This window comes from Tribolium madens, unplaced genomic scaffold (assembly GCF_015345945.1).
Source record: "Tribolium madens isolate multiple individuals breed KSU strain unplaced genomic scaffold, Tmad_KSU_1.1 Scaffold_91;HRSCAF=231;Tcas5.2_LG7, whole genome shotgun sequence".
In the NCBI taxonomy this organism is placed as follows: domain Eukaryota; kingdom Metazoa; phylum Arthropoda; class Insecta; order Coleoptera; family Tenebrionidae; genus Tribolium; species Tribolium madens.
This window is the reverse complement of record NW_025401063.1, coordinates 2231137-2257597: the sequence shown is the minus strand read 5'-3', so window position 1 is coordinate 2257597 and position 26461 is coordinate 2231137. Positions and strand designations below refer to the sequence as shown.

The 26461-nt window shown below is 34.1% G+C and overlaps 3 protein-coding genes across 4 annotated transcripts in view; all 3 read left to right on the top strand.

The window, feature by feature from the left end:
* The window catches only part of LOC123010717 (hemicentin-1), a 264155-nt gene extending 244606 nt beyond the window's left edge, over window positions 1-19549 (top strand). The window contains exons 11-15 of the mRNA XM_044407799.1: window positions 4995-5107; window positions 5279-5474; window positions 9037-9255; window positions 14184-14464; window positions 18610-19549. Coding sequence (XP_044263734.1) covers window positions 4995-5107; window positions 5279-5474; window positions 9037-9255; window positions 14184-14464; window positions 18610-18867 — 1067 coding nt within the window. The 3' untranslated portion in view covers window positions 18868-19549. The remainder of the gene's footprint in view (window positions 1-4994; window positions 5108-5278; window positions 5475-9036; window positions 9256-14183; window positions 14465-18609) is intronic.
* An 888-nt stretch (window positions 19550-20437) lies between these two features.
* Window positions 20438-24667, top strand: LOC123010981 (DNA replication licensing factor MCM4). The gene is made up of 8 exons (XM_044408214.1): window positions 20438-20550; window positions 20599-21024; window positions 21069-21501; window positions 21549-21791; window positions 22003-22231; window positions 22279-22738; window positions 23734-24012; window positions 24062-24667. The coding sequence occupies exons 2-8, from the start codon at window positions 20599-20601 to the stop codon at window positions 24620-24622; spliced, it is 2631 nt and encodes an 876-aa protein (XP_044264149.1). The 5' UTR covers window positions 20438-20550; the 3' UTR covers window positions 24623-24667.
* A 411-nt stretch (window positions 24668-25078) lies between these two features.
* The window catches only part of LOC123010983 (transcription factor IIIB 90 kDa subunit), a 28641-nt gene continuing 27258 nt past the window's right edge, over window positions 25079-26461 (top strand). Inside the window, exons 1-3 of one of the 2 annotated variants that reach the window (XM_044408218.1) lie at window positions 25079-25417; window positions 25465-25689; window positions 25760-25864. In XM_044408218.1, the coding sequence (XP_044264153.1) occupies window positions 25201-25417; window positions 25465-25689; window positions 25760-25864 (547 nt within the window). In that variant the 5' untranslated portion in view covers window positions 25079-25200. The remainder of the gene's footprint in view (window positions 25418-25464; window positions 25690-25759; window positions 25865-26461) is intronic. The other variant, XM_044408217.1, reaches the window with a different exon arrangement.

The window sequence follows — 26461 nt, the reverse complement described above, 5'->3', positions numbered from 1 at the left end:
TTATTTTAACTTCTTTCTCTCTTTTCCTCTCTAGTTTAAAGCAAATTCTACATTTTTGGTCTCCATTTGTATTCAATGTCTGTTTTTTTTTTTAGTTAATTTATTAACATATAGCCTACAGTTTGCCTGTCTAGGCTGAACAACATCTTCAGTATATTGTCTGCAGTGCTTCTATCTTCTTTTTTACTTCTTTTTTAACTATATTTTTGTCGAACATTTTACACTTTTTGTCTTCCTCTTCCATTCAGTATTTATTTCTTCATTTCTTTATTTAGATCTAGATTTAATTGTTTTTCTCCCTTTTATCTTGCTCATATCAGTATTTATTCTTTATTATTTCTGTGTGTCTCTGTGTCTCCCTGTAATTGCAAACCATATCTCAACTCGTTCTTCCTTTATTTTTTACTTTTCTTCTCTTGTCTTGCATTAGTTCTTCATTTAATCGTCAAACCTTATCGGTTTTTTGCCTGCTTTTTTTATTTCAAATTCTTTTTGTCTTCTCCTTTCTATAGCAAATTTTAAACTTTTGGTCTTCGTCTTTCATTCAGTGTCTGTTTCTTCATTTTAATGTCTAGATTTTGCTATAATATTGTTCTCCCTTTTCATCCTTCTTCTCAATATTTATTCTTTCTTGTTTCTGTGTATCTCTGTGTCTCTTTGCGATGTAAATCATATCTCAACTCCTTCGTCCTTTATCTTTTACATTTTTTAAGCATTTCTGCAGTATCTTGCATAACATACTTTATTTTATCTTCAAACTTTATCGGTTTTTTGTCTGCCTCTTCTTTTATTTCAACTTCTTTTAGTTAATCCATTATTATACAGCCTAGAGTTTCCCTGTTTAGGTCTAGCATCATCTTCAGTATATTGTGTGTAGTGCTTCTATCTTCTTTTTTTCTTCTTTTTTTATCTATAATTTTGTCGAACATCCCTTGTGCGAGTTCTTCTTTTTTTTCCAGTTCTTCCATGTGTTCATTCTCTTTGTTATAACAAGTCGCTTCTTTCTCACTCTTCCCTCTTTCCGTTTAATTTTCTTCTACATTCTTCTCATTTTCTAAATACTGTTTCCTTGTCTAGCCTCAACGCCATCTTCAGTATTTTATCTGTACTTTTTTCTTCTAGTTATTTCTATATTTTTGCCAGACGTCTCTTCTTTCTTCGTTCTTCTTTCATCCCCAGTTCTTTTATGTGTGTATTCTGTTAACCCAAGTCGTCTTATCCACAAACACTTTTTTCTTCCCTTTTTTTATATATTTTGGTTAAAAATATCTATTGTTTGCTATGATTTCTTGTTTTTTAGTAATTTTTTGGCTAAAATATTAGACATTAGACAATAAGCCTTAATATTTTTTCCTATTTTGCACTGCAACTGTTAACTGTTTTGTCTTAATAAAGTTCTATTTTTTTTATACCTAATTTTTTCTGTGCAAGTGGAAAATTTGCTTGGCGCATTTTGCCCCATTTCTATTTCACCTTTCTTCTACATTCTTCTTTTTTGACTCCCATTATCTTCTTCCAAGTTTATCTATCTTCCTCAAAAATTCCCTTGTTTTCCTTGGCAAACTTTTTTTGTCAATTTTCGCCACCAAACTAAAAAAAACTCTAAAAGTTGCAATTCTGTGTAATTTAAAGCTTCTGAATTCGCTGCTGGAAGCCAGTGAATTTCTGCACGTCGTATTTTGTTGACCGTGTGTCGCATAAAAAGAGAAGTAAGCAAGTGGAAAGTAATTCGTCGGTTGGGTATAAAAACAGGGGACTGCCAGACAGGCGTCCGTACGAAAGGATAAATGCATGCATAAGACTGCTGAATCGGGCAAATATTTTAACTCTCGTGGAAAAAGCCGTCGACAAGAATAAGAAGCTGTCCGATCCTGATGTATCTATCGGGCAAAAATCGGCGAGTAAACCGACCGTGAACCAGAATAAACGATCTTAAAGGCCGTGCATTAGGATTGATAAACTCCACGACGAAAATTTTATTACGGAAGTCGTCGAGCTTTATACTTCCACGGGGCCTACAACTGTGAAAATTTACACAGGGATTTGCCGAGAAAAATCACGCTTAGTTGAAGGAGCCGAAGTATTACGAGGTTTTACCATGAGAAACCTGCATATGGATTTACGACGACAGCACGGAACAAAAAGCCAAAAAAATTTGTTGCCAAATCAAACCTTTACCTCTTCCTTAATTATTAACCCGAGTCGTTGGGCTTTCAGGTAAATTAATTAATATTGCAGAAGGCTTCTTTCGTGTAATTTATTAAAGCAGGCCTTTTGCCGACGATTAAAGTTTCAAACTCGCTTTGTAAACATCCCAGAATCTCCAATTACCAACAGAAAAAGCTCCATTCGTGATTTTTAATACTCGCTTTGGCGATTGTGCGAAATGAAAGCTTTCTATAACGTCCTTAACTCAGATGTATGTTTGTTCGTTGGTTAATTGGCCCGTTCGGTTTTCGTATTTCTCCCAGTTTAGCTCTTTCATTCGGTTGAGACAATATTTCTAAATCCTTCGAGCCACTTCAGTCTCTCCGAGTGCTTCTAAATGTGTAGGTCTCCTGATATTACTTTTTTATGAGGAGACTTGAAACAAAGAAGTTTATTCCACTTTCGAGGTGAAATAGGGTTACGTATGAATAGAAATGATTGGCTTTAAGACGAATCTCGTAAAGGAATTTGTGTCTACCTTACTTTATGGGCTTTTATTTGGCCAATATCGGGATTGGCGAGGATTTGCTCGCTTCTGTTTGTTCAATGACAGATGGGATGAAACGAATGAATTACTAACCCCTAGATTACTTAATCTCGTAATTAATTGTTGTCGCCAGGATTATGACGCAAATACCTTAGAAAGATAGTAGAGGCTTTGTTACACGCCACTCTACAGGGCGTTAAAAAATTGTAAAATATTCAAGAAGGTAAAAGTATGGACCAAAATAAACAAAAAACTCTTAATAAACATGAATTCGCAAAGCAACGGTTTCGGAGATATCGAATGTGAAAATTTTTAGAATTTGTACTAGATATGTTGCAAATAAATGTTTCAAAAAAATAATTTGAAATCGGTACTTTGGAGACCCATGTTCATTAAAACTTTTTCATTTCTGCCTTGTTTTACATCGTAATAAGAATTATGATATATTAAACAACACACCAGAATTCTAAAAACATTAAAAAATTTTAAAAATATTCAAAAAAACTAAAAATAGCATAAGAGCTTAACATGAAGTAAGACTTACAAACAAAAAAAAAATTTAATTCCCAAGTAGATCTTCCGAATTTCTTTATCTTTTTTATTATTTTCACTGTCTTAAGTTTTTTGTCGAGATTCGTAGTTTTATATCTGATTTTTTTGTATCGTTTTTATTTTCTGTTATCTAAAGTTTTTGTTATATTTTTTCACAATTGTTAAATTACCATTGCAGGTTTTGTTTCAACCGCTGTTTCATTTTTTCTTAGATAACTAATAAGTTTTATTCTTTAATTTGTGTTGCCGGATTGTTTTTTTTTATTATGCCATGACAATTTTTTGATTCTACTTTCTTATATTATTTTCAAATTTCACTGTTTTTTTTTTCTCATTTTTATTAAAATAATTCTTCTCATTTTCTTCAGATTAAGTTTTCAAGTTTTTATTTAGTCCAAAACACCTCAAGTAGACTTAAAATTGGTCAAGTCGGTGGCAAAATAGTTTTTTTCATTTAAAAATATTAGTCTTTAATACTAATTACGATAGTTAGAATAGGCAAAACACATATAACTAAAACATTTCAAGTGGACGTAAATCCGTTCTTGTTAGTGTCAAAATTAAATAAACCAAGAATTTTTCGTTTTTTAATATATCTAATAATAATAATGGTACTAATCGTAGAACAAAATGTACGTAAAACACTAAACAAGAGATTTCAAGTGGACTCAAATCAGGTTATTTTGGTGTCAAAATTACACAAAAAGTACTACATTTGTGTTTTAGATTGTAATAAGAAAATACAATACCAAAAATACACATTACATACCAGATCAAAATTCTAAAAACTTAAAAAAAACTGTATCAATATTAAGAAAAAAAAAGCATAAGAGCTTTACAACATTCGGTAAGTAAAAAAAAAACTGGCAATTAAATCTTCTTTTCTTCATCATCATCTTCATTTTCTTTAGTTTTTTTCGACATCGTCAATTTTTTATTTGATTTTCTCGTTTTAATTTTCTTGTTCTTTAAATTGTTTATACATTTTTTTTCAATCCAATACCGTTAGTTTACGAACCCACGTTTATTAAGATTTCTTTGTTTGTTTGGGTCCATACTATTACCTCCTAAAATATTTTACAATCTTTTGTTAAAACCTTGTATATCACTTAAAGTCCACTTGAAGTGTTTTAAATAAATAAAAACTTGAAAACTTAACCTGAAGAAAATGAAAAGAATTATTTTAATAAAAATGAAAAAAAATCAGTGAAATTTGAGAATAATATACGGAAGTAGAATAAAAAAATTGTCAAAGCATAATAAAAAAGGAAACTAATCCGGCAACACAAAACATAAAGAAAAAAAACTTACTATTTATCTAAAAAAAAAGAAACAGTGGTTGAAACAAAACGTGGAACGGTAATTTAAAAATTGTGAAAAAATATAACAAAAATTTAGAGAATAAAAAATAAAACGTTAGAAGAAAAAAAACGTAAAACAAAAAAAAATAATGAAAAAGATAGAACCACCTGACAATTTCNAAAACAAGAAAATCAGATAAAAAAACTATGAATGTCGGAAAAAAACTGAAGAAGGTGAAGATAATGAAAAAGATAAAGAAATTCGGAAGATCTACCTGACAATTTCAAATTTAATTTTTTTTGCTTATTATTTTACAATCATTTTTTAACACCCTGTATATCAATATGAAATTCCAACAGTCCGTGCCCCAATTCATCGCAAAGAAAATTCAAAAAACCAAGACTTTTGCAATTATTAAATTAAATTAAATGAAATTTTGTTTCAGGACGTCCTGACCAAGTCCACAACTGTACGCTATCCAACATCTCCATGACGTCCTTTTCCATTAGATGTTCGGAGGGTTTTAATGGCGGTTTACCGCAGTCCTTTCTATTAGAGGTGAGTAAAATCGAGTTTGGATGCAAACGAGACAATCACAACAATTTGAATTAAGCAAAATCAATGAAAGTCGCCCAAACGACCCAACAATGGAATTAAATGCGCGGAACAAAAACCGAATTAAAAGCACGAGTTGGCAGAGATCGATCAAGACAGTGTTTATTTTTTCAGGTTCGAGAGAGTCAAAGTCAGGAGATAAAAAGCAACCTTTCAGCTCCTGTTCCGAGATTTTCAGTGACAAGTTTAGAGGCGGGCGCCCAATACCAAGCTGCCTTGTTCTCCTACAACTTGAAAGGACGAAGTGAACCGGTCATCTTACAAGCTGCCACTCTACGACTTCCTGAAAAACAACTCACTGCCGAAAAAGGTACGTATAATTAAAAACTTCAGACGTGAGCTCAAAGTAACTCGACTTGAACGAAGTTTCATCGGACACCGGACTGGAAACGCAAACACAGAGGATCCCAACTTTGATCATAACACAGGGCGAAAAAAAAAGTCATGTCGTGACAACTTGACAAATTGTATATCATTTTGTTCGTCTCAGTAAGACAAAGCAAATGCACTAAAAAAAATTCAAAAAGTAAACACACTTTGAACTAAATAATTTAATAATATAGTATAATCATAATAAATAGTAATAATCATTACTCAATAACTATTAGGCCGATTTCCTTCAAATAAAGACAATTCTAAAGGGATGGCCTTGCCCTTTAGAATGATATAAAATTTGAAATTGAATATTGGCAAACTTTTCTTCGAACAGTGTTCGAAGAAATTCGAAGTAAATCGAAGTAATCTAAGAAAAACCCTACAAGTATTTTTTTTTCTTTGTCACCATAGTGTACAGCATCTTCTTATTAGTAAGAATCCAAATTTTTAAAATAATATACCGAGTAGTTTTCAAGATATGATTTTTTGAAGTTAAGGTTTGCTATTCAGGTATTGCGCCATATAGGAGAAATGCATGTTAATCTTACTTCAAATTGCATTTTTATAAAAGTTTTTGTTTTAAGACTCTTCTTTTGCTTAAAAATGGTCAATTGCACCTTCTTTGTTCTAATTAGAATAAACAAAAAACTGTTTCTTTACTTAAAACAAACAAAGAGTACCTGCGTACTAATTAAAGCAAATAAAGCGTTTTTTTGTTCTAAATATGATCACTGATCATTGAGCAAAAAGGATCTAGAAGTTTAAAGCATTAGCTTTAAATATAAGAACAAATCTTTTTCAAATTAAATGACTTTCCATTCAGATTCCAACCTGTTCACCTTGTTCTAGCCTTCTGAACTTTTTTTTGAAAATGTTCTCAGCAAATACTTTTTCATCACTTTCTACTGATGTTGAATGCAATAAATCAGTTGCTTCGTGTGAAACTGTTATCACAACAACTACTACCTACAAGCTAACTGAAGCTAATCGTAGAATTACCAACAAAATAAATCAGGTGATTTATTGTATTTAACATCACTCGAAAGTGATGAGAAAACATTTGCTCAGAACATTTTCAAAAAAAGTTTAGAAAGCTAGAACAAAGTGAACAAGTCGAAATCTGAATAGAAAGTGATTTGATTTGAAAAAGATTTGTCCTTATATTTAAGGCTCGTGTCTTAAACTTCTAGATCCACTTTGCCCAATGATCGGTGGTCATTTTTGCAACAAAAAAAACTCTTTATTTGCTTTAATTAGTACGCATGTACTCTTTATTTGTTTTAAGTAAACAACCAGTTTTTGTTTGTTGGAATTAGAACAAAGAAGGTGCAATTGGCCATTTTTAAGCAAAAGAAGAGTCTTAAAACAAATACTTTTATAAAAATGCAATCTTAAATAAGATTAACATGCATTTCTCCTATATGAAGCAATGCTTGATTAGCAAATCTTCAAAAAATCATATCTTGAAAACTACTTGGTATATTTTTTTGAAAATTTGGATTACAATTAATAAAGAGATGCTCTACACGATGGTAATAATGAAAAAAAAATTACTCGTAGGGTTTTTCTTAGATTATTTCGATTTACTTCGAACTTCTTCGAACACTGTTCGAAGAAAAGTTTGCCAATATTCAATTTCAAACTTTATATCATTCTAAAGGGCAAGGCCATCCCTTTAGAATTGTCTTTATTTGAAAGAAATCGGCCTAATAGTTATTGAGTAATGATTTTTTAAAGTTAAAGTATTTTAAATTCATTTAAATTAGAAAAAAAATATTTTGTTCAAAGTGTGTGGACCAAGGGCGGATCCAGGAATTAATTTTGAGGGGAAATATCTAAAAAAAATTTAAATGATGAGGGTAGGTGAGCGGCAAAATTATAGAATAATCTTATTTATTAAAACTGAAAATATTTTGTTTTGGAAAAATGCTCGAACAAGTCAATTTTCTTTTTAACAAACACAAAATTTTTAACTTGATTTAAAATTGTATCTTTGTTTTTTATTGATATTATTTCACTTTTTGGATAATTTCTTTTTAAAAAACTTATAATACATAATATTTTGGTGTTGCCATTTCGACAATTACGAGTATCTATCGAATTCGCTAAAGCATTAGGAGTTTCCGTTAAAAAAAATGTCGCTGTCGTCATTACCCAAAAACCAAAAAGTGTAGAATTTAGAACAAGTTGAAAATTGTGTATAAGCGAGTTGGTAAAGTTCATTATTCAAAGAGATATAAACTTAATTTAATTAGATACCTAAGATGTGGCCCAAAGAAAATTACAATTGATGATTTCTTTTTAAATTAGTAAAAACTAAGGAAGTATGGAAAGATCAAGATAATTTGTCCTTGTATCTGAAAACGTATGTGCATATGTCTGTGAAACGTCAAATAAAATAACAGGTGAAAAGGTAAAATCCCATGATCAAAAAGATAACTAAATTTATGATTTACCTTCAAAAAAGAACGGTCTTATTATTATAGGTCGGCAACTAATTCCAGCCCATTTTGCCGTTTTTGACTTGTCATTTTATTTGACGTTTCACGTGCAGTTAGTTCAAAATTAAAATTCGGGCAGTGCCTATTTTTCTGTCACTTTAAAAAGTTCACTGTAAACTACTTTTTACTGTCATGACTGACATTTGACAATTAAATTTGTTTTTATTTGTTGTTAAATTTGTTAATTAAACAATTTGTCTGTCTTAGGAAATTTATTAAGATCTGCTGCCTACCTGTTATTATGCCTCAAATCACTATTTTTGAAAGTAAATAATTCAAAATGACATAAATACGACAAGAGTAGAAAATGAGGTTATTAATATAAAGGTTGTTTTAGAGTTTACATTATGAAAATGACAGTACTGCCCGAAATTTTAATTCCGAACTGTACGTTTTCGGATCCAAAAATGATTACAAATTATTTTGATCTCTCGGTATATGTATTTCTATTAATAAGTGTGATTTAAAAAGAATTCTAATGTTTTTACTTAAAAAACTTTATGTCATAAGGTTTTTATATTATAAAAAAATTGAAGCTTTTGTTGACAAGTTTGAGGGGGGCCCTGGCCCCCTGGGTCTTTCCCCTAGATCCGCCCTTGGTGTAAACTTTTTAATTTTTTTTTAATGCATTTGATTTGTCTCACTGAGACGAACAAAATGATATAAAATTTATAAAGTTGTCACGACATGACTTTTTTGTCGCCCTGTGTAATTAAAATCAAAACAAATCAATGACAAAAAGTGAAATTTTCCGCAGTGAGGCAGCCTTTCCCTGCATGGCTCGAATATTATTTCCATCATCTCTTTTTGCGACACTTTAATTATTTTCCGCCATGGAATTACTCTCAGGAGGACGCAAAAATACCGTGCATTTTTAATATCGCTGCTTGAAAATCCGGCTCAACTATTTCCATTGTGCTCTTGGAAAAATATAAACGTTGCATTCATGTACGAAATTTTTCATTTCTTTAACGAGATTGGTCGTTATCATTGCAGACAACCACCGTTCCGCCTTTCGTTTTACGCCGATGATGAGTGTCCTAATTGGAATCGTCTCTGCGCTTTTGATTGTGGGACTTGTGGTGATTTTGCTGGTGCGCTTGCAATGCACTCAAAACGACGACAGGAGGAAAAGGCACAAAAATGCCGCCGTTTCAGGAGGGAATCTGGAACACAGAGGCTCCACTAGCGGACCGACGCTAAGCGACAAGGGAGGTGAGCGATTTTGTGGGGTTCTAATGAAAATTGCACCCATTGTTGCATCGAGAGAAGCTTTTTGAGAAACAGTAACAAAAATCCAATTTCGACTGAAAGCAGCGGATATAAATATTTTATAATATATAACGCCTAGCATTTTATGTCACTCGATTAACTTTTATATCGATAAAGTTTCAAAGTTTCTGCTTGCGTTTCACTACAGAATGGGTAGGCTTTAAATGATAAAAGAAAATAAATGTTTTAGTACCTAATAAAAGTTTCCAGAAACGTAATTGTCTTGTTTTTACGAAATGAACGTTTAATTATATCAAAAAGTAATCACAGACAATCAATTTAAAGCATTTATAGATGGAAACCTTTCACACATGCACACAAACGAAACCCTTCAATTTTATTAATTATCTCAATTAATTTAATCAAGCCGTACTTCGAAAACCGGTTTTAACTGCTGATCTAGAAAAATAATATTCCAAAATACGACAATTTTGACTACTCTAATCATAGAACAGTCAAGGATCACATTCTCTGTTTATTAGTTCAACTGATATGTGTCACACTGTAATACAAGAGTTAATTATCTCAACAGTGTGTCAGGTTATTGTATCATTAAGCCTGTACACTAGAGCCAATCAAAATATGGTATTGGATTCGAAACTACGCCAACAGGTCAATAAATTAATCTGAGTGTTATTTATTATCAGTTGAAGAAAAAAACTCATGTGTTATTCGGGGATTAATTATCTATAATTTTTGTTGTTGTCAAAGCTGGACCAACTAACAGTAAAAAATAGCAAAACTATAGTTACAGTTGTTATTATAGTAGCTTTTTGTTTCATAAGCTACCGAGCTACAATTCAAATCAAATTAAAAACGAAAAGTAAATTATAAAACTCTGACTTTTTTACAAAAGTTTCACAAAGTTGAAATTTGTTTATAAAAATTTAGAGTAAAATAAACACTTTTTCTTCAGAGTTGAATTTTTTCGTTTATAGAGAAAATAAAAGTTGTACAGAGATACAGAGAAGTTAGATCATAGAAACTTTTTCACTTTACAAGTTAGTAAACTTCGAAGTGTATTCGTACCTACATATGTGAGACTCTGAGACTAAAAAGTTAAGGTGATTTTAAATAAATTACAGATATAACAACAAATATTTTAATTTAAGTAAATAAAAATACAATAACACTAATGTCTAAATAACAAAAAAAGCAAATACTTCTTTAACGAATAGTGAATTGTGTACAAGGTCTTTATAAAAGAACGTATATCAAAAGTGTTGTGTTGAATGTAACATCAATATCTGTCAGTTGTCTGTCAGATTTACTAATTTATAAACACCTGTGTTGTGATAACATTCTTCTGAGCATTATTACAATATTTTAGCTCCTGTAGAATATTGCAAATGTTTTAATATTTCATTCGATATCACAATCTATACAAGCCATACGTTCAAGTAATTTTTACAACACTCTTTTATAAACACCTTGTAGAAATACTAACAGCGAGATCCTAATAATATGGATAATAAAACAACAAGAGAAAAAAATATATTAAAATTCCGTAGTTGTAGCTTAATTTTTACAACATACTTTTATAAACACCTTGTAGAAATACTAACAGTGAGATTCTAATAATATGAATAATAAAAAAACAAGAGAATTTTTTTTTAAAACTCCGTAGTAGTAGCTTAAATTAAAAAAGAAAAAACATAAACTAGTAAAATTGTAGCTTAGCTCATAAAATAGTCCACCTCTGGTTGTTTACAGATTTCGTTAGTTACATAGGTACTCCTGCAGTTCCCTCTCTTGCCCATTTCCATTTCCGTGTCTGTTTCTAGCGATATTTAATAACAAATGTTAAAATTTAAGTAAGAGAAAGTACAAAACTAAATAATTAAAAAAGCAAATACAACTTTTTTTTAAATTAATTTTATACAAGGTCTTTATAAAAGACTGTACATATTGACTCTCCCAACAAAAACTATAGTAAGTCACTCAAAATTTACAGTTTTGAGAAAAATTGCATTGAATCATTGATTGTTAATAAAAAATCAAGGAACTGTTTAATATTACTGAACATTGCTGCCGGTCTAAGTTTTGGTAATAATATTGTTTATTCAAAGGAATTGTTTCTCATTGTTTTTGTATTTTGGGCTCTATATAAGCCATCATAACTCAAAACCAATTTTAATAAGTTACTATAGTTTTCGTTGGGAGAGTCGATATATCAGGAGTGTTTTGCTTTGTCAGTTATCTCCCAAATTTACTACTTTTTGAACATCTGTCTTGGGTTAAATAACGATAAAATTGACAAAAATCAATTAAAAAAAAAAAAAAACAAGTAAAAATCAGGATTGACAACGTTCTTGTAAATATCATTACAATGTTCTACCAACCCCATGTAGTATATCACAAATGTTCTAAAATTCTATTAAACATCACTAAGGCTCGGATTATATGCACAAAAAATCCGTAAAATATGCGCATATAAATGCACGTTTTTTCACAAAAATAGGCACCAGATATTAAGAAATATACGTATGCTCCAATATGTACCATATGCAAAACTTTTTAAAACAAAAAATCAAAGTTTGGATAAATTTTTTGAAAAAAATAATTGATAAATAATAACGTACTATAAAAATGTGATGTTTTATCAAGAACAAGATTTATCAAAATTTTCTTTTGTTTTAGAGTTCTACAATTTATTTTTTACCTTAATTTTTTAAAATGGAAACCTATTAAAAAAACCTTTTGCTCATGAAGATTATGATCTAAGAATTACAACTATCTACTTTGTATTAAATATAAAATTTCTTCTTTACTTTTTTACTTACTTAAAATGCAATTTTGACAAAAAAATCACATAACTCAAAAACCAAACAAAATTTCGTTCTCAAAATACGTTCATATTTTGTATATTAATTACTTTAATTTGCATTAAGTATTATTTTCTAGAGGCAAATAATTAAAAAAAACTGCTTAGTTTCATATTTTATATTCACCCTGTATAAAACAAATTTAAAAGGGAAACACAGCGATGGAATAAAAGTTTCACTTTAAAGAAAATTGACATAAATTGCAATTTTCACAAACAAAATCGCATAACTCGAAAACAAAACAAAATGTCGTTTACAAAATACAATCATATTTTTTATTTTAGTGTAATTTATGTTAATTGTGATTTTCTGGCGACAAATGATTTAAAAAAAACCGCTTGGTTCCATACTTTATATTCACCTTGTATAAAACGAATTTAAAGAAAACACTCAGCAGGATACAATTTTTTGAGTCGGGCTTACGAATTATCGGTTGTTTTCTATTTAACATATTTTGTAATGTCCAATTTTTAACTTGAACTGAAATATTTTTAATGGAAATTTGTGATTTGAAAAAAATGTGCACAAATATCCAATATTTTATAAAATATGCACGAAGGTGGCAAAATATGCATTTTTTAATTGGCTTATTTTAATCAAAAAAACGTTAGATATGCATAGAAAACTTACAATTTTGTTGATATACCTCTTAATAACAAATATGCATTTTGCATACAGGGTTATTCATAAATATGAAGCAATATTTGAACCTCAAAAATGACCTATAATATGATGTTAATTTAAATAATAACTCGTGTCCTATCTCTACTGATAAGAATTTTACAGCCCTCGGAATGTGGGTATTCCATTTTTTTGCTCTCTTAACACCAATTTTTTATTGCCCAAATCGATAGAGTAATCAATTTCGATTAAAAAACGCATAACCTTTAATACCCCTAAAATGGAATGTTTCAAAGATATTTTAATTTAAACTGAGGACTGCACAACGCTGAAACCAAAAAGTAGGGATTTTGAATGGATGATATCCACGGTAACAAATGACCATGGTCTCACTAATCGCTGTCAGGCATCTGTCAACTTTGACATTGGACGATTATTAGACAATTAATCGAAAATATTTAATAAAAGAGTTTACCTCAAGATTCCAAACATAACTTAGAATAAATCCAAATGGATCTCGTAGCATTTAATTCATAAAAAATTCACAAAAATTTATTGTCAAAGTTAACAGATGCCTGACAGGGATTTATGTGACCATGGTCATTGGTTGCCGTCGATACCATTTATTCAAAATCCCTATTTTTTGATTTCAACGTTGTGCAGTCCTCAGTTTAAATTAAAATATCTTTTAAACGGTCCATTTTAGGGGTATTGAATGCGTTTTTTAATCGAAATTGATTACTCTATCGATTTGGGCAATAAAAAATTGGTGTTAAGAGAGCAAAAAAATGGAAAAACACAGAAAATGTGACCTGCAACTGCTGGAACCGGAAATTGAGTGGATGTATCCTGTTTTCGTGATTACCAGTTTAAAGGGTATGTTGTCACAGGAAAATGTTCCAAATTTTATAATATTTGGTCAAATAGTTCCAAAATTATTACAAAAAAATCAAATTTCCATACCCACATTCCGAGGGCTGTAAAATTCTTATCAGTAGAGATAGATTAAATGATTAACATCATTTTATAGGTCATTTTTGAGGTTCAAATATTGCTTCATATTTATGAATAACCCTGTATAATCCGAGCCTTAAACACACAATCTATGCAAGACATACGTTCATGTAATTTTTACGACACTCTTTTGTAAACACCCTTTAGAAACCTGACGGAGAGATTCAAAAAATGAAGAGAATGAAAAAAACAAGAGAAAAAAAGTACAATAAAATTCCGTTGTAGTTGAAGCTTAAATTAAAAAAGGAAAAGTTATGAACTGGTAAAATGTAGCTTAGTCACTAAAGTAGCCAGTTATTGTCCAGCTCTGGCTATTTACTATTCCTGCAGCCCCCTTCTTCCCTATCCGTGTCTGTCTCCGACGTTATAAATTCGCCATTACCCCCTTATTGACACTGCTGTGTATCTCAGGTGGCAGTCCAATATCGAAACACGATTCGAGCGCAGGCGAATGCGACAGCGACGAGAAGAACCCGGACATAATTCCGCAACCTGTCGACACCGACGAGACCGCAGATTACGTCAGGAAAAGACAACACATTAGCACAATCGAAACATCTCCCAGTCGGAGTCTTTTACATCAAGCCGGCAATTCGGGGAGCGGCGGGGGCGCCAACGCCGGCGGTTACATCGGTTACTGCACACTTCGCAACGGAATGCCCTTACACGAACTCGCCGCACAATCGAAAATGGTGAGCAAACGTCGGAATTTCCAAGAGATTAAAGCAAATACACGACGGCGATTATAGACGCGCCAGATACAATCAGGAAATTAAAGCTGTCGGGGATTAAAAAGAAAAGAAACGCTCTAGAGTTCATGAGCTCTATACTTGTTTCAAATTTCAAGCCTGTGACTCTAATGGTGCTATTCTGTAAAAAAAAACACTTGTTATAGCGCTATAACTCTTTAAGCTATCAACTATAAATCGAATTCTCTAAGGAAATATTTTTCTATACCTAAAATTCTATAAGCTTAAAGTTATGGCGAGAAAATTGGTGACCGTAAAGACTTATAGTCTCCATAACGATATACAGTATGATGAAAAAAAGCGCCCGTGTTAACCCACACGTTATAAGTGATCTTTTATTAAAGACGAATTCGAAGACCAAAATTGGATTTGTGCTCTTATCAGTAAGATAACGACTGTCCTTTTTAGAAAAGAGAAATCTCTATAATTAACAGTTTTAAAATAATTTCATTGTTAAAGTCTAGATTTTGATACTGTTGACGGTGTTCTTAAAAAAATGTGTAAAAAGTCTATTGAAATAAACTTTATTGAAGATGTTTGGATACCATTTCTTGGCTCCGAAGAAAATTTATCAATGTTGCAACATTGCAAATATCCTAGGATACAGAAAATGTCCAAGTAATATTCAATTATTGGAAACAGTAGCAACAAAAAAATCTATTTTCAATGTTGTTTGTTCTGTGAAATTTGAACGATTAAAGTCAAAAAGGTTTCCTAGATACGAAAAATACCTGAGTGAAATAGTTTTTTAGCAAAAAAAATTTGTGCAATATTGCCGCTTTGTGCTGTTAGACAAACTGTTTAAATTTTAAAAAGAATCTACAGAGTGGTTATMAATGATTTTCATCTAGCCAGCTTTGGAATTTTTTTGCATGTAACTTTATTTGTGCCGTTCTACTTTTTTGAAAGCTCTAGTTCTGTCATTAGTGTCACTTATTAATTAATAATAAATTGTTGTTACTTAAATTTTTATTGTTTCAACTAATTTCCAATAATAATTGATAATAATGTATACTTTGGAAGAAAACATCTTTATAATTGAAGTCTATTTTCGAAGTGGACGCTTAGTAAACGGCGATTTTTTAATTTTGAGTTACAACAAGTAGGTACCCCTATTTTCGTAAAGCTGCATTTTTTATTTTACATGGAAAATTCACAGCTGGCTAAATAAAAATTATTTATAACCACTCTGTATTTAGACTATTTTTGGAATGATGGTCACAATGTTTCAATAAAAAAGGACGCGCCTGTTTCAATCGTGGGCGCCTTTTTTTCATCACCCAGTATTGTCATAGTAACAATGTCAATCCTCAATAATTTATTATAAGTACTTCTCTCCGTATTTCGCCAATAATGCTAATTTTTGTTCTCTTATAATTATTGGGATCGTGCAAAGTTACAGCTACATACTTCAGTGATGGATCGCAACAATTTTGCACTAATTGCAATATATTTGTTGTTAAATGAAGAAGAAAGAAGGTTGTGGACAAAAATGGGCTTGTTACTTCTAAAACTGTAATAAAAAAAGGTTGTCTATTCAGAAAATCGGCAAAAATTTTTGTTACTTTTTCAACTCGTTCTTCAAAAACAGTGCAACCAGACCTATTAAGTTAATTGCGTTCTTTTTTTTTTGATGTATATGTTGTATTCTCATCAATTTCTTACTAAAAATTAAAGAATGTTTAGCAAACCTTCATTACAAATTGCGTCTAAATTTTAGCGGTGATCTTTTTCTGACTTTTGCTTGCACACTTTTTGTCTTCAAATTTTCGAAAATTGTTCGCAAAATCCAATTTGTTCACGCTTTGGTGTTTTTATTTCTAAATTTTCTTAGACGATTTTTTTGCTGACGTTTAATGACGTTTTTTTAATTAAATCAAAAACTGGAACTACCAACTTCCTTTATTAAAATTACCATGAATGAATTTATTAGGGACTGTTTGACATTTCCATTTAATAAAAAAAACAGACTTTAGGGTAATTACAGCGCTATAACTCGAATGTTTACATAGACGCTTAGAGAATACCAATTTTGATACAATTCTATAAGGACTTTAAAAAAATCATATACAGAGCTSTATTAGCTATGGAATATACCAASTTATAGACTGCAGCAAATTTTTAGAGAATAGCCTAATAAATTTCAGTTGGCAGCATTGAATAATAAAAGGCTACTTTGACCACAAATATATCTTAACTCAATATTGAGGGGACAAACTTTCTAACTTTTCGAAAAACGCCATTACGCGAAAATACCTTTGGCAAGATGGCGGCTTATCAAAACAAGCCGATAAATCGCAGTAACTTAACCTAGTAAAATAACAATTTATAGGGGTGACAGTTATCCAAAATCTGCTTTCCTTTCACTTATTATCAATGATAATATAGTAGGGTTGGTGCAGGATCAAGTCGATGCGTATACGTGAGGTCAATGAGGTTGCTCTTTATGGCCGTTCCGGCGATAAAGTAAAACATTAATTAAAAAATGTTAAATTTGAAGCTCGAAGGAGTCGCGCGATCGATAGAGCCCCTCACGTGGCCATCGGCCTGTGTCACCCACCCTATGATAAAGGCTAAAGAGGAACTGTTGCTTGAAGAACGGTTATATATTGCTATCGGAACTTCCAAGGTGGAAATTCAATGCTATCGGACTTGGGATGCTTACACAAGAACCCTTTTACACGCCGACTGGATGTTGTATTATATTGACAATTGTGCTAATCGCGTTATTGATGTTGGAATCGCTTTTATATATCGGCATGTTCGCGAAATCGCTTTAATGCCGACTTCCCGACACAATAAATACATTTATGGAAGCGGAATCGATTCAATAGCGGTCATTCTTGTCCAAGAAAGAGAACGAAATGACAAGGAAAACTTTGGCATTAAACTATCAGTACTTTAGGGTCTTAATTTTTTGCCAACTGCCCCCAAATTAGTTTATTCCAAAACAAACAGGGATGTTTTTGCGAGGAACATGTACGTTTCTCTACTTCCAATCATTCCTATTATCCGCAAATGTTACCTCAGGATTGTCAATAACGGATWCGTGCAACATAAACAAGGGAGCTTTTCTGAAAACAATATCCTTGTTGATACAACGAATTATATAGCCATGTAGAAGATTTATGTCGGATTTTTTTCCGTATAAATCAAAAATAAAAAACGAAATTTATATTTGAACTACTCCCTTTATTTTTTATATAAATCACCCGAATTTTCACTCAACTATTAATCATTCCTTTGGCAAAAAAGCAACAAGTTGGATAATGAGATTCTCTTCCAATTTTTTGCTTTTTCATTCTGATGCGGTGTGTATAAATAAAACAAACACGACAAAAAATTCAAACTCTTTTATTGCTTTATTAAACCCCCAGGCTCGTTATTGCAAAAAATGCCACAATTCTGTAGCATTCTAATTTCAAGACTCTTCACCGATCAATATCGCATTTTTTTATCCACTGTTCTAAATTAAAAATAAAATGTTGCTTTGTAAAAACGATCTTTTTTCGCGGGTTTATTAAAGTTTATTCTGCTTTCGAGGTGAAACGGTTTTCGTGCAAAAACCGACATCCTTGAATGAAAAACTCCACTGAATTCCCAGGATATACGTCGCTTCGAGATTTATAAATGTTTTATTTACACATTATGACGAAAAAATTGCAACGTTTAAGGGAGAAAAACGTATATTTTTATATAACAATGACATAAATCTTCGTGGCGGTTCTTTATGAAAGAAAAATGCAACATTGCAAAATGAAGCGGTTGCTAGGCAACTTGTTATACATTTTTGCATTTAGGTTAAATTCTATCATTAAAACTATTTTCAGTTAAATTAATTTCAGTATTTTGTAAACATTTTATTTAAAACCGCAGTTGTGCGGTCAGTGATTGACGCATTAACAAGAATGATACTACAATCATTATTTTCTGTATCTTTATAATTAATTCAGCCACAACAATTTTAATTACGAACAAATACTGCATTGAAACAACGCAAAACAATTTCATTATTTCACTAACAGCCATTATTGCACTTAATTTCCTGTTTGGAAGCAGTTCACCCAGAAATGTTTTATTTATCGTAGCATGCTGCGCCGCCGCCGATGATGGGGGGCTACGCCCCTTGCACGCTGCCCCGACAGCCCCAGCAGTGGCAGTACGGCCCCGTGAGCCACCTGCCCCCGGGGGTGTACCCGGTGCCGTATCGCGGGCCCCATCCGCAGCAGAGGCCGCGTCCGCAGCCCCGGGAGCCCCCCATACCCATGCAGCCGCTCGCCGCGACGGAAGAGGAGCCCTCGGTGGACACCCCGCTCATGGTCAACAAGCGCGAAAGCACAGTTTGACAAGTGACTTCGCTCTAAATGCTGCCAAAGACAGGGTTCCAATTGTTTTAAGTACCAACGAAATTGTACCCTAAATTTACTGTCACTGGGAACAAAATAAGGACTTTTTCGGGATTATTTTCACTCTTCCGCTTGGCTAAAATTAACATATCTTGGAAGGTTTATGTGCTGTGAGGGTGGGGGCTGATTTTTTATTCTAGGGAATTCACAGGTGTCGCGAGTGGTTGTAAACAAAACAAACTTATGAAAATGTTACTAGCTTCAAGGAAATTGTTGTTGTATAGCCCGTTTTTGTCAAATGCGTTTTGCCTACTGGAGGTTTTTTGTATTTGCTTCATTTATACGAATGTTATTTTTGTATATCTTGTACATAAACATAGGTAATGAAAATAAATGTGATAATTATAAATTATCTATCGAGGATACGTCAATGTATCATTTTTTTCAAAAATAAAAATGCCAAGTCTGTTACTTAAATACGACTTTTTATATATCGTATAAGAAGATTATATCATAATTTGTACATGTTGTATATACTGTATATAAATGACTATTTTGCCTTGTAAATATACCTTTAAATAACTAATTAAATCGAGTGTTCACGACTACATACCTACATTTTTTGTAATTATTTGAAGGGTGTAATGGTTATTCGTTATCCAATCAAATTTCATCTGTGAAAATTTAAATATAAATGTATTAAAACCCATGTTTCATTTCAACCCCTTTTTGTCCACAAGTAGGCCATGAATCGCACAAAAAAGACACTAATAATATACCGCGTTTCAAAATTATTATTATCTTGCTAGGTCATGGAAATTCAAGTTTAAGGTGGCAACATTTGTTTTGAGAGTTCTAGGTTGTTCATTTTTACACGATTGCACCCACTGAGATTGAAGATACGTCATTTTCAAAATTTGTGACATTAGTAACTTTTTTGGAACTAAAATTAAAGTTTGATTTACAGTCTCAACGCCTACCGAGATGTCAATCATTTTGAAACGTTCTATACATATTTATTTTATAAATACAAAAAACTTAATCTTGGGAAAGTTAAGGAAAAAGAAGTCAAAAACTGTTTTAAACGAGTATTTGTATTTTTTATAAATACTTATAAAAACTGTTTTTACAACAATTTTATGTGACTGCAGCACATTGGATTGAATTCTTAATTAACAAACACTTGAATTTTAGACTTAATTAAATAATAAACTAAAAAACGTACTTTTTACCTTGTTTGAAACACTAGAAACACCACTTTTCAACAATTTTAGTACAACAAAAAATTTAATAACAAACGCTTAAACTTTTTTACAACAAACAATAATACCACTTGATTTTTAAGTTTTTTATGATGCGCGTGCGCAATAATTGTCGTCACTAGGGTTACTTTTAACAATTTAAAGAACAGAGTGATAACCCAACACTTATAAAAATTGTTTGTTGCAGAAATAATAATTTGAAACTTTTCTTATCACTTTGCTTTAATTATATAAACAATCATCTTTAAAATCAATAATTTGGAGTACAAAAATAAAGTTGAAGCGTTAGCCACTACCAAAGTTGACAGATGCGCGCCATCTGCAGCCTATTTCTCCAGTTATTGTGCATTTTCCCGCCTTTTTTGCAGCATCAACAGTTGTTTTATCGTGGAAAAAACACTAAAAACCCAACTTTTACACGGTAAGTGACGTTCAATTTGTGATAAATCCATCAAAACCCCCCAATTAGATGTCTTCCCCGGCCCCCCATCGCACACCTCGCGCCAACCGCGACGACGATGCGCCCACTCCCCGGGGGCGCAGACCCGCCGGTGGTCACCGCACCCCGGCCCGCGAGGACCCTCAGACGCCGTCACGGACCCCCCGACACAACCCCACGCCGGCTAAAAGCGACACTATCGACACTCCAATGCGTTGGGGCGGAGCCCGACGCGATATCGAGGGCGACGCCGGGGAAATCCCCTCGTCGCCGATGGTCACAAGTCCGGGAGTGGCAATGAGCGAGATTGACTTGTCGTCGCCCCTCAATTACGGCACTCCGTGCTCTTTGGGGTCCATCAGGACCCCCAGGTCGGGGATCAGGGGGACCCCCATCAGGATGCGGCCCGATGTGAGGACTGATCGCAGGATGAGACAAGTTAACGTCGGCGGAGAGGTTTGTGACTAAAAAGTTGTAACAATTTTAACAATTTTTTTTAGTTAGATCCGGTGGCTGAGGGCGATGAGGGAAGCACAGCCCCACATTTGGTCATCTGGGGCACCAATGTCTCGGTCGCTGAGTGCAAAGAGAAGTTCAAACAGTTTGTTTTGAGGTTTATTGACCCAAATGCCGAAGAGGATGAGAGAACCGACGATATGAATATCAACGAGCCTTTGTATTTTCAAAAATTGGACGAGATTAACACACTAGAGGAGCCTTTTTTGAACGTCAATTGTGCCCACATTGAGACCTTTGACGCGAATTTATACCGACAACTTGTCTCCTACCCCCAGGAAGTCATCCCAATTTTCGACATGATGGTCAACGAAATGTTCTACGAGCGTTACCCCGCCGCCGAATTGGAGCACCAGATCCAAGTGCGGCCTTTTAATGCCGAAAAAACCCGAAATATGAGAGCCCTCAACCCTGAAGGTGACACAMKYAAAAAACCGAAACAATATTTAATGCCCCATCCACAGATATCGACCAATTGATCACAGTCAGTGGCATGGTYATYCGCACCTCGAATYTAATGCCCGAGATGAGAGAGGCATTCTTCAAATGCATAGTTTGCAACTTCACCACCACGGTGGAGATCGACAGGGGGCGCATCACCGAACCCACCCTCTGCACCAGTTGCAACACCAACCATTGCTTCACGATGGTGCACAACCGCTCGCAGTTCACCGACAAACAAATGATCAAACTGCAGGAATCCCCGGGTATATTATTCATTTATTAAAAAAAACGAATTGGAATTAAGTTGGCAACACTGACTTATCGGTGATATCAAAGTGTGTCGGTGACGGCAAAGTCCGTGGTTACCCGTCAGAGCCGAATGACAATTGAGTATAAAAATTTGACGTTTGTATTTGTTGCCAACTTAACACTGAAATTTATTTGATTTGGGGTTAATATCGAATTTTTGATTAGACGACATGCCTGCGGGGCAGACCCCCCACACGGTGGTCCTCTTCGCGCACAACGACCTCGTGGACGCCGTGCAGCCGGGCGACCGCGTCACCGTGACGGGGATTTACCGCGCACAGCCCCTCCAGGTGAACCCCCGGCAGCGTAACCTGCGCGCCGTCTACAAAACCCACATTGACGTCCTCCACTTCCGCAAAATCGACACCAAACGGCTATACGAAGAGGAGGACGGGTAAACCACCCAATCGGGGAAACCCCCAAACTAATCGCTTCTTGTAGCAAAGACCACCGTTTCCCCCCCGAACGAATCGAATTACTGAACCTTTTGTCGCAAAAAGAGGATATTTACGAACGGTTGGCGCGCGCTCTCGCCCCCTCGATCTACGAAAACGAGGATGTCAAAAAGGGGATTCTTCTGCAGCTCTTTGGGGGCACCAAAAAGAAATTTGTGACGTCAGGACGCACGAATTTCAGGTCCGAAATCAATATTTTGTTGTGCGGGGACCCGGGTACCTCCAAGTCGCAACTCCTCCAATACGTCTACAATTTGGTTCCGAGGAGTCAATACACGTCCGGGAAGGGTTCCTCAGCTGTGGGGTTAACAGCCTACGTGACCAAAGACACCGAAACGAGACAATTGGTTCTGCAAACGGGGGCTCTAGTTCTGGCCGATAATGGCATATGTTGCATCGATGAGTTTGATAAAATGAACGATTCAACCCGGAGTGTTTTACATGAGGTAAAGTCCATTTTTTTTTAAAACAATTGTCAAAGTGTTGCCATGTTGGTATCAGTCACTTGATGTTATTACGTTGGCAACGTAAAATGTCATTTGAATGTCAGCAATTACTTTTAAATTTAAAATTGAAAGTACAACGTAAAGGGCACAGAAAATGTTGAAGATGGAATTGGTTGGTATTAGAATTATTTCTGTGACGTTGCGGATGGCGGAAATACGCCGCCCTTTTAGAACGGAACTATTACGAAAGGTTTTTTTGTGAATCTTGCCGTTTTTGAGGAAATTAATACGATAACGAGTCAGTCTTAGCCTAACTCTTGTACGAGTTTATTGAATTATAATAATTGTTTGAATAAATTATTGTGAAATTGTGTTTTATCTCAAGAATAGTCATTTACGAAAATGAGTTTCCGAAAGCAAGGATCTAGACACTAACATGACAAGAATAATAGCTATGATTAGATTTTGTGAATATATGCAGACAAAAAACCAATCATGTTAAAATTCTTCAAGAATTTGACAATTATGGTTGTGTAAAAACTCCTAAAAAAGAACAGCATCCAATAAATTGCATGACTAATCCAGTATTTTATTATATTCCTCCAATAATGATTCAACTTTCTACAGAATCAGATTCTGAAGACGATTGGTGGTCTGAAAATTTTGAATCAGATTCTGAAAATGAGTAAAAATTTAAATTACCCATTAAATATTTTTTTTTCGGTTAGGAGTTGCATTTTTCCGTGTCCTTACCGTCTTTATTTCTTGTCTTTTGGTAAAAAATTTGCTTCCACTTCAAACTTTTCTGACATTTGAAAATTACTAACATAACCTCAAACCTAATTTAGGGAGATTTTGATATACAGATGTTCCGAAAAAAAGGTTTTAGGGTAGGACAGTCTGGTTTTTGAGGAAACTTTGACATTGACAATTGTTTTAAAAAAAAATGGACTTAATTTGACGATTTTTTTGGTCCACACTGTAGATTTTTGTAGGTGATGGAACAACAAACTTTGAGCATAGCCAAAGCTGGGATTATTTGTCAATTGAACGCCAGGACTTCAATTCTTGCCGCTGCAAACCCCTCCGAATCACAATGGAACAAAAATAAAACAATTATAGAAAATGTGCAACTACCACACACACTTTTGTCACGTTTTGACTTAATTTTCCTGATTTTGGACCCCCAGAGTGAGGTTTTCGACCGAAGATTGGCCTCGCATTTGGTGGGGCTTTACTACAAGACGCCCCAACAAGATGATGACGAGATTTTGGTACAAAATTTAAATTTGTAATTGTTTTTTTTTAATTAGAATTTTGTAGGACATGTCGATTCTTCGTGATTATTTGGCCTACGCCAAGGAGCACATTCACCCCAAGTTGAGTGAGGAAGCCTCCCAGCGGCTGATCCAGGCCTACGTGGACATGCGGAAGGTGGGGTCGGGCCGGGGGCAGATCTCCGCGTACCCCCGCCAGTTGGAGTCGCTGATTCGGCTCTCGGAGGCGCACGCCAAGGTGCGGTTTTCGCAGCTTGTGGAAATTGAGGATGTTGAGGAGGCGTGGAGGCTCCATCGCGAAGCTTTGAAACAGTCAGCGACGGATCCGTTGAGTGGGAAAATCGATGTGGGGATTTTGACCACCGGGTTGAGTATGGCGGCGAGGAAAAGGAGGGTGGAGTTGGTTCAAGCCTTGAAGAAGTTGATTGAGAATAAAGGGAAGGTTCCCACGATTAATTACCCCAAGTTGTTGGCGGAAGTGAAGGAAGGGTCGAGTGTTATGGTGACCAGGGAGCAGTTTGAGGACGCGTTAAAGGATTTGCAGGATGAGGGGATGATTGTGGTGATGGGGAGGACGTCCATCAGGGTCTGCAGGAATAGGGATTAGGGTTATAATGTATTTTTTTAAGAATAAAGCCCAATTTTCACATTATTGCATTCTTATTAACAATTTTAAATAGACCTAGTAGGCTTTTTAGTAATATAGCAAGTACCAACATTAAATGAAAACTATAATGTTAATTAAAAATAAATTATTTCTAACAAGCCATGACATAAACAAGAAAAGCAAGGTACAAAGTTAATTTGGGTGTGTTAATTAAGCACTTTTTCAATTTTTTATCTCTTCTAATTAATATATGCTTCTTGTACCAACCTGTGATTACCAAATACACTACTGTATAAATTTAATTAAAAAATGGTTTAATTTTACAATTTATAGCATCAATTATTGTTATTACAAGAGAAAATATTTATTTTAGCAAATTTTAATAATTAGTTTTTTTTTTTTAAGTAAATTTGAGAAATTTGCTTTTTTGGCCAGATTTGACAATTGAAGCTTGACAGTTGAGTGACATTCCGTGCATCAAGTGTGCGACTTGTAGGTTATGTTTTCCAATTCCCCCGAGTAAAAGTGTTTTTTCGCCCCCCCGTGATGCCCCAGCGGCGCTTCTGACCCTTGTTACAATGTCTTCGACGCGAAAATGCAAAAGTTGCGGCAGTTCGGACATCGAGGTGGACCCCGCGCGTGGGGACGCCGTTTGTACAAACTGCGGCTCAGTCCTCGAAGTCAACATCATAGTCGCGGAAGTGCAGTTCGAGGAAGGGGCCCATGGCACGAACAGCGCCATTGGACAATTCGTCTCGGCGGATTCCAAAGGGGGCGCAACCAAATTCGGGGCCTGTGAGTACAATTTTCCTCCCTTCAGCTTCATTCAATGTTTTTCGTAGCGTTTCATGTGGGGACTGGGGTGGAGTCCCGGGAAATGACCCTGAGGAAGGCCCGGAATGGGATCACACACTTATGCAACCAGTTGCAGTTGAATCAGCACTGTATTGACACGGCGTGTAATTTTTTTAAAATGGCTTTGAATCGGAATTTGACCAAAGGGCGGAAAAACACACACGTGCATGCCGCGTGCGTGTATCTGACGTGTCGGACCGAGGGCACAGCCCGTATCCTTTTTTTTCAAAAAAAAAAAATGAGAAAAAAATCAATACATTTTTTTTCCTTAATGGGGCTTAGATCTTTTAATAGATATTAGTGACGTACTCCAGATTTGCTGTTACGAGTTGGGTAGGACTTACCTCAAGCTGTCTCAAGCCTTGTCAATCAACATACCTGCTGTCGGTAAGCCTCCTTTTTTGTGCATATTTTTGATCACAGTAGCCTATGAGTTAAATTTATTGAAATTTTAATTTGGCAACACTGACTATCAAATTTAAACGTCACGTTTTTAGAGTCAATTGTCATTCGCGATCGCTGGCGTAGCCGTCACCTGCATCAAGTTATATCACCGATAAGACAGTGTTGCCAATAGATTTTTATCACAGTCATTTGCATGTTTTTTGATCTACAGGATGACTGTAAATGATTGTAATTTTTATCCCCAAGTTAGCGACAAATTTAAAATCTTATCTTGGCATCTTGACTCGTACATTCAAACGTCAAACTATCATAGACAACTGACATTCCGATATAACAAATTAGAATTACCGATGATTCAGTGTTGCCAAGTTTTTTTGTCACATTTTTTTTTATATACATTATTTAATGTTGCCAACAAATTTCATACTCAAATAGAACAATTTTTTACTAATTTGGCAAAATAATCAAGTTTCAAAAACGTGGAAAATGCTCGAGAAAGATGTAAAAAATTAGTGTCACATTTATTTTGAGCTAATTTACTATATTAATAACTAACAAATTAGTGTATTAATTTTTTGT